Raw genomic sequence first — 15,683 nt, 5'->3', positions numbered from 1 at the left:
CTTTTTGTATCTATATCAAGGCACATTCGTTGTGTTTATTCTAAAATTTCCTTTTTTTGCGGAATGGTCACTACATAAAGACAAACAGTATTAAATATGAACAAAAAACTCCTTTAAATATTGGAGTGGTTTCTGAGTGCTTTTGAAAAATGCTTTCAGTTTTAATTTGAAATTTTAAAAAGTTACATGTTTTACAAATAAATCCAATCATTTTCATATTCATAATCCTGATTTAATATGTAGAGTATACGCCAGGAACTGAAGAAGACAATTTGCCTTACTTTATGGTACAATACACCTGACAAACTATAATTCTAACAACAATCCAACGTTCTAACAACAATCCATCATCTTTCCAGCAATTCTTTTTTTTATGTAGTTTTTATTCGTCTCTGTAGGGCACAGTTAAGCTGCAGAGGTCTTGTACCTCGATTAGTCTGCATGGCATTATAGTTCTTATGCCAAGGCACTAGATGTAGTGAGAAGTATTTATGAAAACAATAGCGCCCCTATACAAGACCAAAATGACACTGGAGAGGCAATTACAGCGAAACCGAGAAAACCTTTATAGGCTGTGTTGATAGAAGGCGACTCAAACAGTGTTAGTTCAGATGCATTATTCATGAGGGCTAAATGATTGTAAAGTATGATGCTTTGGCCGTGAGTCTGAGAGGTAGCTCATTTGACTTTTAAACAATACCTCTGCATTAATTCCAATGTTTTCAAAAGCACATTACGAATGCAACAAGTGGCTCTTGGTTATGCTAAAGCTCTCCACAGGAATGATTGTTTCTAAATACTGATGGTGGTTATAACTCACTTCGCTTGTCTCATAACATGTATTCACGTGTTCTGAATGTTTTAAAGTAAATGAAAGAAACAAGGGCACGACCGTCTGAACACAAACCCATTAAAGGTCAGTCTAGCCACAAAAGTATTAAACAAAATTATATTTGCAAAACATTAACGGTTTGTTGCCATTGTTTCTTCAATCCAGGGCAGATAATTGCTCACTTTGGTGTAAACTCCGTAATGTCCTGCTTTGGCACACTGGTAACCCCAGGAGACAATGCCTCCAATGAACCAATGATGGTTTGTGTTGTCATAAAACACAAAGGGTCCTCCGCTGTCCCCCTCGCAGGAATCTACACCCCCTTCTGGAACTCCAGCACAGATCATGTTCTCCGTCACAGTCAGCTTTACCTTATCTGTGTCTATGGAGTCATACTTGGTCTTACAGACTCCAAAATCAACGACAGGTATCTCTGCATACCGGAGATGAGGAGAAGTCCTCCGGACAGTCTCCTTCCACACTCCCCATCCAGATACCCTACCCAGATCATCGGCCCTCAGCTGGAACCTCTCCTCTCTGCCAGGCAGACACACCGGCATGACTGCTGCATTCACAGGCACCTTACGTTCTAGTTTGATCAAAGCGATGTCGTGGTTGAAGTTAACTCCGTCATGGTGGTACTCAGGATGGAGGAAGACTTTTTCAGGCAGGCCTACCACAGCACCTTGTTCCTTCATTTTAACCAGTCCCATTCTGAGCTGAAGGTTGGAGACATCCCCGTGGCCCTGCAGAACGTGGGCGGCAGTTAGGACCCAGTCGTCGCTGATGAGAGCAGCACCACCTTTGAATCGGCCACCCATTAGCACCATCACCTGCCAGGGGATCTCCTTCTTTTCCACCCTCTCCCCTCCAATGACTCGAGACAGTTTACCAGACTGAGGTTTGCCACAGGCTTAGGGGATTGAGAAGTTGGAAACATCTGTTACTTAAAAGAAAAGCTATTTTTGAATCCACTTAAGTGTATTTTGGTGCTTTCAAACACTTGCCTCTTAAATCGAATACCAATTTAGATGTAGATGATGATTATAAGTCCAAAATAATCCGCATTAATGTGATCTGACACTTCTGTTTCATAAAACTGGAATGATTGGCGGATTGGCAAGCATGAAACAGTGATGGAGGACAGACTAACGTTTGGTTTACTAACTTGGTACACATTCTGGTAGCAGTCTCCGGCCCAGAGCGTCTCTCCAGTAACCATCATGTGCACAGGTATAGATTCCTGAGTCAAAGAGCATGTAATGGACTGGATTTCTATCTTTGCTCCACTCTGTACTCAAGTTTAGAAATGAGACAAATGTAGTTTCTCACCAGTCCTGTTGCCGTTCATGACATAGAAAGGAGCATTGCAGGAGTACTGAATGACTGACTTGTATATGGTGGAGGAGAAAGTTACACTGCCATTGTAGATTTCATCAGGACTTCCACAATCAACAACTGAAACCAAAAAAAAAAAAAAACAGAGATAAACTCGATTGGGTGAACATCTTTTTATGTTAATGTTTACAGAATATTCAATTCACCATAGTTATTATGATTTTAATTCCCTTCTGCATACAGAGAACAACTCCAAAAGTGCACCTTTAAAGGACTTTTCAAATTATTTCAGTAACTTCTTGACCACTGCACAATACTCTGGTTTTGAGTTAAAAGTTCAAATTCCTTTACTAACTCACTAGTACAGACAGGCATTGGACCGTCCCAGAACCCATCTTTCAGACAAGTTGCTTGATAGGAGGACAAAAGTTCCTCTCCCTAAAGAAACAAAAAGTCAGTATAGTTCAACTTAACCTCATACAACAACAACAAAAGAGAAAATGCATTTTCAAATCCCATATGGAGACAAAGAAAGTAGAAAAAAACAGTTCACCAGATTTATCATATAACCCAGGTCACAGGTGACGTTGAAGGTATCTGTGAGGATGAAGACAGACTGCTGGGGGTGTATGTGTCCATGTGGAGGAGCCACGGGGTTTGGACAAGGCTTGGCTGAAAGAGAAGAACATTAACCGTCAAACATTTCTACTAATGATGTTAAACATTCAAACATGCTCTGGAGGAATCGGCCCATTAACTTTCTCATAAACAGTAAAAATTTTCATACCCTACTGAATATATTAGGTTTAAAATGTTCCATTTGGCAACCCTCATATTTAAGCACTGAACAAAAAAAAGAAAAAAGAAAAAAGATGGATGGAAACCAAGTCATGGCAGCTCATCTATCAATATTCAGCTCAGTCAGTAGGATTACTCTATATGTTTGGTTGCATAATGATACCACAGTGATGTTCTCAGGAGTCAGTGATCATTAAGCTCTTATGACATAAAGCTGATAGCGGAATCTGGGCTACCTGTACTAGTGTACTTTATCTTCCAGCCCTTGTTTTTCCCTGATCCGTCAGTCCGAAAGGTGACATGCACCTTGTGGGTTCCTGTTTCGATCTTGGCGGGTGGGGTCGTCCCACAGAATGGGCCGTACTCTCTCAAACCTGCTGTGATCTTTCAAGAAAAAGAAAAAAAAAAGACAACAAAACGCAGATTAGCCCAACAGCTGATGAAGAAATGCTGAGGTCTCAATATATGCGGGAAGCAGTATGTGAGTGGGTCTCCGGGGAGGTGGAGGGGCGGGGAGACAACTGGGAGCATTTGCGGGAGCGTGTGGGAGAATATATTGCTCATTCTTTCACAGCGTTCACCTGACTGATTGGTATGCTTTGGAGAGTGGAACTGTTATCAGCACACCCTCTGATGAAGACTTCTGTGCTGATTTAGAGAGGTTGGAGGATACAAACGAAACACTAGAAATGCTTTTACACATTGATCAGGGAAAGGTCAAACAAAAACGTCAGTGACTGGTGCCTTTACAAATGTAACTCAATCGCTTAGCTCGATATCATCTGCTGCTTTTCCTCTATTTCATACAACAATAATAAGACAAAGGTTTAATTTAGGTATTTGAATGATTGATCTTGTCCCAATTTACTAAACCTTTCTTTTTTGCATCCTTACCCTTCAGGCAACAAATTGGAATGGATTTGATAAAGGAACACCTCCTCATGTTCAGTTCAATGTTTGTAAACATTCTCTTCAAGAACATTGCTTTTCCCCCCCGACACACTTCCACATGTTTCAAACCCGTATTTGTAGACGAATAATGTTCATCTGAAAAACTGGCCATTGCTGAAGATGTGTGGCTGCTCTTATCTATATGACAAACATTAAAACTCTGAATTGCATGTGGGGATACTGCAATGGCAGACTGGGGCCAAAACCTGGTCAAAGTGTTCAGGATATGTCAAAGATAAATAAGAATGATTGGCAGAGGTCAAAGGGAGAAGTCAAAGGTTTAAATAAGAAAAAAGAAGTGATTTGGAGAGACAAATGAATGACAGTGGGACACTGTGTGACAGTGGAAGCTTGTGCTTCCCTCATTCACATCGACTGAGGTCACTGCATTGTCTATAAAAAAAGGATGTCCCCTGTGTAAGTTGATGCATCATAGTTCTTTAAACGAGCACTTTAACCATATGAATGCTCATCATGTGTGTCCAGAACGCCTTTATGGAGACTAATGGTTTATTTGCTCAGATTACATAGTCCAGGGCAAAATAGGAAAGGCTAAAATTTCTTGAGAAAGTGGAAAACATATAATGAAAGATACTGACTCACAATGGGCAGCAGTGGACAATATGTCTAATCTCATTCCCAAACATTGTGAAGCCCCCCCCCATGCTCCCTGTGATTCATTATGGTCACCTGTATGTGTTCATAGTTTGTGTTCATCAGGTTTCTGTTCATGGTTCGTGTTCATGTGCTCACTCAGTTTTGTTATAGTAACCTTCATCTATTACAGGCACCTGCAGGCTGATGGAAAGCTAACCTTAAGGATGTCATAAGGGCAAGGAATCTCGGGATGAGTTTCCACGTCAAATGGTTCCTGGAAGTCCAAGGCCACCTGGAAACCCTCCAGCAAGTGGATCATGTAATCACATTCGCTGCTCCTAGGATACGCACCTGGGTACTCCGGACTGGTCAGCTCTCCTGACCTTCCTGTCAGCAGCTGACCGCCACAATGCACTGTGGGGGTAAAGCAGAACAGGAAAGATACATTTATAAATAGAGGAGAGCTGTTCTGACGCTTTTTGTCCATGGAGAGCAAGCAAAACAAACGTGTTTTTCTTGTGTTTGTTGTGGTGTTTGTTTTTTGAAGTGGGCTATTTTAGTTGTGCTATTGATATGGCTTTTCTCTAATGGCACACAAGTTCTTACCATTATGGGATAATGGGCGAATTTTGCTTCTGCAAACTGGTTCATTTATTCACAAGTGAAGCAGATGTGGTCTGAAAGTGGACTAAATGGATAGACTTGTCTGAAGGGGGCGGAGGTGAGGTAATTCATATGATTAGGGAAATTCAGACGCAGGTCATCGTTTCTATCTGTTCCTTTCATAATGTCATGTGATGTCATTTTTTCCCTCTCTGGCAAAGAATAACAATTAAGAGGCATGTCTGAGCTGGTAATTGTGATTAATTACCCACCATCACTACACTATTAGAGCTGCGAACAGGTATCAATTTTCCTCTGTGCTCCACAGCCTCTTTCCCTCAGGAGCCAGTGTTAATTAGCCCAGACTCAACCAGAGTGACAGAGATCAACTGCTTGGTACAGTGGCACACTGCTACAGACCCAGACAACTTCGATAAGGCTCCTTTGACGCACGGAATTGTTAACAAGCTTGAGCCTTAGATGCAGAACAGAGAACCCTCTTCCCCTGTACTGCAACATTTTTTTTTAAATAAATAACGACATGTTTTTTCTATTATATATATATATATATATATATATATATATATATATATAATTACCACATTAACAACAGTAGTTTTTGGCTAACGCAACCTATTGTTAAGGCAGGTTTGTGTGCTTTCAACAAAATAGAGAGCATTGTGAGGTACAGAACTCGAGCTACCATCCCTCAGTAAATGCAGTCAATATAATGTGCTGTCAACCCCTCCGTCAGCCAATAAAAACCTAGCCCTTTTTTTTTTTGCTGCTCTATTTCCTGCTCGATTACAGCTCCTGCAATCCCAATCACCAGCTGTTGACAGGATTGTTGGTGATTTGTGGTTTGGGGCTACCCATGAAACCAGCCGACGTAACTGTGGCCTGAATTAGTCTGTGCCACGATGGTCTGGCTTACACATACCATCTCATTGTTTGTGTCTAAATGCACCGCTGTGTGCTCGAAACGGCCAAAGTTCGTTTTGTTTTGCTAAACTGTAAATACTAGCCTCAAACTGGTGTGTGCCTACACCACACTGGAGGATTTTAGAAAGTAATGTTCGAGAGCAGGCATTTATCAATTAACGTTTATTTGCTATTTGAATACAGAGAAATGCAGCAAAAGAGAGATTTTTCTAATGGTCTGTCTTTACAAAATGTCATTTGAGATGAGTTTACATTTTAAACTCACAGTCTCTTTCATGATGAAGTTACAGCATAATTAGCATGTCACATACTGCCACTAAAGACATCTTCAAGACTGAAAGCTGACATCAATGTCAAGACATGGAAATGACACATGTGATTTACTTTTGTATAAAACCTATACAGGACATCACTTCTTCTGTAACATGTCTGAATTCCTGTTTAGTGTCCATGTTGTCATTGCGTATTAACCTTACCAGTGCAGTCTCTTTTGTTAGCATGGAGCTGGTATCCCAACCTGCAAGTGCAGTAATAGCCCCCAATGTAATTGTGGCAGTAATGGTCACACAAAGGCTCTCCATCCACAGTACTTAGGCACTCATCTATGTCTGTATGAGAGAGAGAGAGAAAGAGAGAGAGAGAGAGAGTGAGAAGCCAGGATTAGCATCAGTGCAGCTAGGTTTCACTTTCTTTCCCTCAGAGGTAGACTCCAGCACTTCACAGTTTAGCCAAAGCATTTTAGCTGACATTGGTATAACTTCTAAATCTGGACCTGTGGTACTTTTTTTTTTTAATATCACCCCAAAGTACTCCAGTAAAATTATTCTGTTCTGATGAGGTGCTAGACCTCATGAGAAAGTTACTGCAACAACTTATTTTAAAGCATAATAGTCCTGTAGTTCAGCAAATTGAAAATTAGGAATGGGCATGAATCGCTATAGCATACGGGTAAATGTGAAGTTACGAAAGAAGGTGAAATTGTAAGTGCATTAAAGAATAACTGGATAGCAAAAGAATCATTGCATTTTCATGGTAGATTAAACAGACATCTGAACATTGCAACAGAAAGGGTTTTTGTCTGGATATAATGAGCTGAAAGACATAAGTGTGAACCTCAGTACAATACTTTATTACATCATTAACATCCTGGTCATAACACACTACATACCACATATATCAAAACAATCTTATAAAATTTGTAATGCAGTATCTCTTGGTTTTAAGAACATAAAAAATGAATATCAGGTCAGTAATTCTAGAATACCAGGTTATCAATGCCAGAATACCAAGTTAGTAATGTTTAGATTAGGATCAGTGTAGAGGGGCTTCAGTCTACACTACCTTCTGCTGAGTAAAAAGCCTGAAAGCCTGTGAATCTGCCTTCGTTGGAGTAATCTGATCTGAAGATCACAGACATGGTGTTGGTGGTAGAGTAAAAGATGGTATTCTTCGGCGTATGGTCATAATCTTTCTGCTCCTCACCGCAAAACCGAACCGTCTCATTTCCCTCGGAAAACAGCTGTCAATATCAGAGGCCATGTGGAAAAAAGACCAGGAAAGGGTGAGATGGAGACGTAGCAGGGGGTAGAGGAGTGAAAAGGTTTGGGGGGTGGGGGGTGGGCATGGGATTAATTCCGAGCATGGGAATTAATCAGGTAGAAGAAATTTCCAACCTCTCAGACTGAGAGTTCTTTCACAACACAATGATGCAACAGCACAACTGTTTGATTGTATTAATCTCTTTCATTGAACCTCATTGCTTAAATAGGTAAGTAACAGACAGAAAGTTGGCCAAATTTGTTACTAATTGTTTCTCCAGTAAAATGGAGATGGGGAGCTTACCTGTAAGTAGTCATATTCACAGTGTAGGGAAGACTCCAGGCTGAAGTGAGCAAAGTAGAGCCTAAGTCTGTGCCCAGTTGGGGCTGTGATATTCCATGTTACATGTTTGTTATTGGGATAGACGTTGGGAAAATTCGGAGATGTAAAGCTACCAAACAGTCCATGAAGTTCCAAACTAGATGAAAAAGGTAGCAGACAGACCACAACCAGTGCAATGCTGAAAAAAAGCAGGGTAGTCCCATTGACCACACTGGAGTGGATATTCTATCAATATCACTGTTTGCAAGAGGTGGAATACAACCAGGTAAGCAAAACTCCCTTTAAAAAAACAAGACCTGGTAATATTGACTTCTCTTCATTGTTAAAGGCACTTTAGCTTTAAAACATTGATTTCTATTTCAAAACAGCGAACTGATTTTAAAGACAAACTAATCACAGCACTTGCGCAAAGAATGTGAAAGTGATTAAATGTTCTCGGCCCAAGCAACCTGTTTTCCACAGTGGCATAACAGAAAAACTGGTCGTAAGGATTGTGCCTTTAATAGCCACTACAAGTAAAGAGAATAAATATTACTCAGTTGAAAGTGTGCTTACCTCTCCATGCTTCTCAATGTAAGGTTAGCCTACTAACTTTAGCTTCTCGTCACATGTTACAACTACCTCTGCTACGCAATGCACGCCAGGTTAATGAACCAATAGCTTCGCAATTACAAACACCAAGCCGATGTGGCTGGACAGAATTCTATTGATTGCTGATAACTGACGTTTTCTTGACCAAGACCATTCCTCTCTTGTTGAATAACCGATCTTTGTGACGAGGGTACTGTAAGAATAAATGGAGGAGAAATGCATGTTTGTGCTTCAGAATCGTTACGATCATTTGGTCTGAACTGCCCTGTTAGACTGTTGTTCATGAACTGTTTCGTTTCAGAAACCGAGACTGAAATACTTCATGAGCTAAAAGACCAGTAGTACCGTGTGGTTTAGTCAGTTTTGTTTTCTCAGTTTATCAACGAAAATGGATAGCACACATAATTTGAATGACAAGACCCCTTTGTTATTTCGATTTGCAGTCTACTCTAAGGTGGAATAACCTACTAATTAAAAGAATAACATTACAATATGAATTAGTGCCGTAATAAATGAAATGTGGTTTCTATCCAGACGGTGAAACAAACTGTTATCCCAAAGGCTGCAAATGGACTCTGCTACTAAAAAAAATGTCTAAAACAAGTTCTTTCACACCAATCCAATTTTGAAATTCACATGCCAGTCCAATTTTTAAATTGGATTCATTCAGGTCTGGACAGAGAAATTGACTAACATCTAGAAAAAGATTCAACTGTGAACCAGGCCGAGACTCAAAAGAATTTATCTAAAATTATCTTTGTTTCCTACACTAAAGAAATCACACCAATGCAACGATAGCGTTCACAAAGTCACATGTCACATCCGCTTACGAACTCATAGAAAACGGTGAAAAGGAAGTGAAGGGCAAAAAGAGTGGGAAGACTGTTGCAGGACAGCTACGAACGTCATATTTCCACTCGCACATCGCGTGCGCTTGCCCTGCGCCTTTTTTTTTTAATTACTTTTGACGCTGCAGTGGTAATTACCGAGCAACGTGGTGTTATGTGAATGTGTGAAACATAAATGCCTTTATCCTCAATACAGTACCACCTGAGAAATGTTTTGGCACCCAGATAGGAGGAGAGAGAATGAGATGCGAACAGAGGCGGCTCACACCTCAGGCAGACAGGCAATCAGGCAAAGGTGTTCCCAGTGAATGGGACCAGATTGCATCATTGAAAAAACAAAAGGCAGTATTGAAAGCCTGTTGCTGTACCGTGTGCCAATTATCTTAAGAGCAAAATTAATTCTAAATGCCTTTGTAATTCCTGAGCCCCATTCAGCTCTGCTATGTTGCACTGAATGAAACGGCATTTTAGCTGTTATTATAAAGATGCCGCTTTTTTTTCAAAGAGAGAATAAAGCGACAAATGTACCGCAAGCAAGCGTATAAAATACTCCACTATCCCGTTACACTAGACTGGTAATGGCTGATGTTCGTGTAGAATTATTATAATTATACACATAAACGACAATGATAATTTTATGTTGCAAGTGCCCTCACTGATTGTGCCTGTCTGCTATAATGCTGTGACCTCTCCGTTCTCGCCTGCTCGCAGTGTCACAGGTTGCGGAGCCACAACTAAAGTGATTTGCCAGGAGGAGACCACGTCTCTCCTTTGAGCACTAATGAGCCGTGTTGCTTACCTTCTGATTTCGCAGTGACTCATATTAACTCCATAGAAACATACTGTTCAATCTAATTGCGGCGAGGGCATATACTCAAGAGTATAGAAACTGTCTTGATAGACCGAGCTTGAAACGTTGCGCTCCTAAGAAAGAACTGTACCGAAAGCTTCAAGGGAGAAAAAAACTACAAATCGTTAAAAATATAGGTAATTACTTAAGCCATCTTTCTTTTTTCTCATCTCCTGGTAAGCCTATGCTCATAAATCCAGTCAAATTTATTTGAACTTTTTTTAAAATCATCATATCATGTTAAACAAAAAAATACAAGATGAACACAGTCCAGAATGTGGCTGAAATGGAAGCTCATATCAGGATAAACCTGTAAAAATGTCTCGTTTTTCATACTAGGATCCAAAACCTATTTGGCTGAGTAAATTGAATGATCTCTGGATGCCGGCAGACGTCATTATAATTAACTGAAGATGGCGAGATTAATCCTCAGATTCAACGTCGCGTTCATCTCTTTGACTGACAGAGGTGCTGAAAAGGACAGCACGGCTGTTTTGCAAAGTTTCATTCATATCAGCGGCTGTGTCAATTTCACGTTGCTACAGGAAACAGGTAAAAGTGCTATCTATTAAATGTGACATATATTTACAACACACCCACAAGTCAGAAAATCTTGACTTTGCAGTTAACGACAAGAATGCCACCAGTTACAAATTGGTATACGGGGACACGAATTTTTAAGAAATAACATATGTAGAGATTCATACACCTAAAGAGCTGTCCTTACAAAACGTTTAGACAGGGGAGTCCCTGTGTGCTCTAAATCAAACAACATCATTCATAAGAAACATTTTCTAAAACAGTGAAATATTTCCCCCGTTTTTCTCGTGCTGTTTCAAACACATTGCTGACCTAGAGGGCATCTTAAACCATATCTGTTAGCAGTGCAGAGGAGTTTGTCATAGACAAATTGTCATAAATATCGTCATAAATATAGGGCAGTTGTCATAAAAACGGACAAGAACACACAGCTGGTCTTAGTGCGTGATATCTGGTTAACACACGGTTTCGTGGCTCATAAATAACTCATTACTCAAAGATTACAAGAGATGTGCGACAATCAAGAATACAATGTAGGTAGATTGTTTAATGTTGAATGTATGCCCAAGCCGAGCTTTCCGGAAACTTCTACCCGTCTTTTATTTCAGAGCGTACTCTGCTTCCCAGTTGCTTCACAAAGAGCTTGCTAACCTCACGATTAGCCTACAGAGTATGAGATGCGGTGTGATGTGACGTAAAATACCGGACAACCTGGAGTGACGCAACCGATGTTTTTTCCATGTTTCACTGAATTGTTGGTTGTGCACTTCCTGAACAATTTAGTTTTATAAGATTACTTCTCAGATGCAGTTCTCAGTTGTATAACCTTCACAGTCTTTTTTTCTTTTCGGAGAAGTTGCTTTTCCAAAATTAAATTACGGGGTTTGGACTACGAACACATACATACTGGTCTATTAATATTTGATAATTAGGCTCTCTCCATTAGTCCCTCCATCAGGAGTTCACTACTTATAAGTACATGAGAAAAAGCTTTAAGTGGAATCACAAAGCCCACGTTTATCCCAAGAACTGCTGAGAGCTCCTCTGTACCTCTCTAAGCCTCCGAGTCCTCAAATTATGGAAATTGTCCAAAAAAAAAAAAAAAAGAAAGAAAGAAAGACAGACAGAAAATAAAAGCGTGAGTCATGGTTCTTTTAAATTGTTTTCCATTTAATCCACCTGTATGTTTTAGTAATATGGAAAAGATCTGGTAATGAAAAAAATCAGTTCTAATCAAAACATTTTATCAGACAATCTGACAGATTCACATGTAATTATGTTAGCTTAATTGAATGATCAACCCTTTTGTGGGTTTTTTGTTTTTCTCTGTGGCTTTTTTTTTTTCAGAATGCCATGAAACAGTTTATTGCAAATTTTGTATGATGTTGGTGATATCTTAGAGAGGCCTCACTAGAGCACTACTTACAGAATGTGGAATGTGATTATATACATCACGGACAAAGTTTACAACGTTTACTAATACGTACAATCAAACATATGTTTTAGAGGCCCACATGTGTACACTCACTCAAACACGTGCGCACATGTACACGCATCCATCCACCCACATGCACACGTCAGAACACTCAGTTGTCCCCCCTGATGCTTTACCAGAACAAAACTCTCTTTGGAGTTACTCTCTTATGCTTGCTCTACCAAGGATAATGAAGTACTTCCTCATAAGGAGCTAGTCAGTCATTAGACCGAATGTAAGCCACTCTGAATCAAACTGCAACCTGAGAGACAAAGACAACAAGGTTTTAGCGTCAGTACCCACAGACAAAAGGTAGAAAAAACCTCCATCCATACACAGAAACACACACCTGAATGTGGCCACACACAAACACACACACACACACACACACACACACAAGCACACATGCACGCACACAAACGCACACGCACACGCACACACACACACACACACGCACACAATGCATACACTAGATCAATACAGATAATAAGACTGGGGGAGCTGTCCAGGACTGAAACTTCATACAAAAGCACTCAAGCAAAAAAAGTAGTTACTGCCATAGGCAAGACCCACACACAGCCTAGTGAATTATCACTTTATAGCTTAGCTTTGTGTTTTTCTGTCTCATAAAGACACATTGAATTTTCAGTATGAACACATTGCATCTCCAAGTTCAACATATGACTGCTGCTGAGGGAATACGTCATTTGGTAGAACTGATTATTTTGGTACGCCAGCCCAGCTCACTGCTCAACTCAGCTTTGTCTCTTGTTTAAACCAACTCAGAATCATTCAAAACTCAGCCAACTGTGGGTGAACAGATAGCAATCAGATACATAAAAGAAAAGATATTTTCATCATAAATGTCATAACAACAAACTGCAGCTTGACATCAGCACTCCAAAATAACAACTTATGGTGATTCACTTGGAAAGATACATTTAGGCTTGGCAGCAAGCTGTCCTTTGGAAATAGTGACAGTTCTATACACTTAAATATAATGAAAAAAATGTTCAGTTTGAATGTAGACTCGTGTGCAAGATTTTAACATGCTTATATTGGATCAAATACAGAAAATAAATCAAAACTTTCTTTGTATATTTTCAACATACCATGGAATGAATATACACACACACACACACACACACACACATATATATATATATATATATATATATACATATACATACACACACACACACACACACACATATAAATGTGTGTGTGTGTGTGTGTGTGTATCGACTGTAAAGATTTACCAATGAAAGTTTTTCAAAGAGCTAGATTTTACTTTGGATGACTTCTTTATCAGATGAATGATACATAAAATCAACCAAGAAAATGTATGATGTTGTATTTGTGAGTAACAGGATATTTTGTTAATCTAGCCATGTCACAATATTCAACTCCTATATAATTGCTGTCTCCAAAACCTTATGCTAGTTTTATAGCCTAAAGTGGAGTTAAAACATAATTAAGCCTTTGGGAACTCTATAATGTTCCTTAATTTGCTTCAGCTGTGATGCATATATAAACCTCACCCATGAAGGTGTTCAAGGTGAATTGCAATCATGGGTAAGACTACATGGGTATGTAGTTTTCACAAAAGCTGAGGGAGGAAATTATTTCATTGTACTTGAAGGGCATTTGGTAAAAGGAGATTTGCCAAATAATTTAAAATTCCAAGAGACATCATTGGGAGCATTGTAAGGAAGTTTAAAACTAATAAAACCCCCCCATGTTACTGCAAAACTCATCCAGGATGACCTGATGAAGGCCAGGACAAGTGCTTCAGTGGCAACTATAAGACGAGCACTGAATAAGCAAGGACTTTATGGCCGGAGTCCAAGACGCACTCCACTCCTGACCACAAGGGACATCAAAGGTCAACTAGAATGTGCCAGGAGGAATTTGGATAGGACTGCAGAGTTTTGGAAGACAGCTCTATGGACTGATGAAACAAAACTGGAACTGTTTGGACACATGAACCAGTGCTATGTCTAGCGTGAGAAAGGCCAGGCTTATGACTAGAAGAATACCATCCCCACAGTCAAGCATGGAGGTGGAAATGTTTTTCTGCTGCAGGAACTGTCAGTCTTGATCATGTAACTGGTATCATGCATTCCCAGAAATACCAGGCTATTTTAAAGAGGAACATGATGCCTTCTGTTGGAAAATTGGACCTTGGTGATCATTGGACTCTCCAGCAAGATAATCATCCTGAGCACACCTCCAAGTCAACCAAAGCTTCGCTGAGAAATATATCATGGAATGTCCTGAGGTGGCCTTCTCAGTCCCCAGATTTAAATCCCATTGAAAATCTTTGGTGGGATTTAAAGAAGGCAGTTGCAGCACAGAAGCCGCCAAACATCAGTGAGCTAGTGGCTTCTGCACGTGAAGAATGGCCAAAGATTCCAACAGAGAGATGTGAGAAGCTTGCCAGCACTAACAGAAAACGCTTATTAGAAGTCATAAAGGCTAAAGGATGCTCCACAAAATACTGAAGCTGGGGGTTGAATAATAGTGCACATGCACATTTGTGAAAAGAGTTAAATTTTTCAGTTAGGGTTGCGGAGGGTGCTGGAGCATATCCCAGCGCTCATAGGGCAAAAGGTGGAGAAACACCCTGGACAGGTCGCCAGTCTATCACAGGGCAGACATACACACACCCAACTAGGGACAATTTACTGTCTCCAATTCACCTAATTTTTTGGACTGTGGGAGGAAACCCACACAGACACAGGGAGAACATGCAAAACTCAGCACAGAAAGGATCCTGGCCATCCGGCTGGGGAATCGAACCTCGAGCCTTCTTGCTGTGTGGCACTACCCACTGCACCACCATGAATAAAATTTGATGTAAAAAGATACCAAATAGGGAGAGCGAAGGTTCTTTCCATCTAAGCAAAATGATATGACATTACAAGGGGCCCACAATGCAGACTCTTACACATGTTAGTGGAGACTGCACTGTTGGGTCCTCTCAAGTTCTGACTCCAATTTAATGGACTCGGGTTTTTCTTTTTCCTCAAAAGAACAAAAAAAACCCCAGGCAAGCAGTGTCAGTGACCCAGCAGCAACGAATGGAATCAATACTTTGACCCCAAGATTCTCAGCACATGCCTATGTTCTAAACACGCCAATTATGTTCCCTGAGATTAAATACCAGACAAACTGTCTGTTATGGTGTCTGATGAGGGGTTGGATCAAATCACAGTTAGTCTCACAAACGCACTTATATATATCTGTTGAAAGACTGTTCAGACCTAGAAAACCAAAGGAAACTGAAGATGACTCAAACATTTTAGAAACCAACACCAAAAGGCTGAGGGAAACTGAAACGCAGTATATCGCTCTTCACCTTAAGATAACTGTTTTTTTTTTTTATTTGTTTATTCCAGTCATATCAGATGTGCCTATGCATATCTATGGTTAACA

General features: G+C 40.1%; 1 protein-coding gene across 2 annotated transcripts; it reads right to left on the bottom strand.

Annotated features, from left to right (window-relative positions):
* Positions 1-139: 139 nt before the first annotated feature.
* On the bottom strand, positions 140-8,580 carry masp2 (MBL associated serine protease 2). 2 transcript variants are annotated; one of them, XM_030768168.1, is made up of 11 exons: positions 8,498-8,580; positions 7,904-8,120; positions 7,403-7,580; positions 6,538-6,669; positions 4,734-4,930; positions 3,205-3,352; positions 2,724-2,842; positions 2,530-2,608; positions 2,165-2,290; positions 2,001-2,075; positions 140-1,745 (listed from the first exon to the last, which is right to left on the bottom strand). In XM_030768168.1, the coding sequence occupies exons 1-11, from the start codon at positions 8,503-8,505 to the stop codon at positions 964-966; spliced, it is 2,061 nt and encodes a 686-aa protein (XP_030624028.1). In that variant the 5' UTR covers positions 8,506-8,580; the 3' UTR covers positions 140-963. The 2 variants fall into 2 exon arrangements, with proteins under 2 accessions (XP_030624028.1, XP_030624029.1); XM_030768169.1 differs by having other exon boundaries at positions 7,904-8,078; positions 8,498-8,553.
* Positions 8,581-15,683: the final 7,103 nt, after the last annotated feature.

Source organism: Chanos chanos, chromosome 3, assembly GCF_902362185.1.
Source record: "Chanos chanos chromosome 3, fChaCha1.1, whole genome shotgun sequence".
Lineage (NCBI taxonomy): Eukaryota > Metazoa > Chordata > Actinopteri > Gonorynchiformes > Chanidae > Chanos > Chanos chanos.
This window is presented reverse-complemented; position numbering and strand designations above follow the sequence as displayed.

Coding starts and splice junctions, on each gene's coding strand:
- masp2 (XM_030768168.1), bottom strand. Junction 4,931..6,537: donor TAACAAAAGAGACTGCACTG/GTAAGGTTAATA, acceptor TTACCCCCACAG/TGCATTGTGGCGGTCAGCTG. Junction 2,609..2,723: donor TGGGTTATATGATAAATCTG/GTGAACTGTTTT, acceptor TTGTTTCTTTAG/GGAGAGGAACTTTTGTCCTC.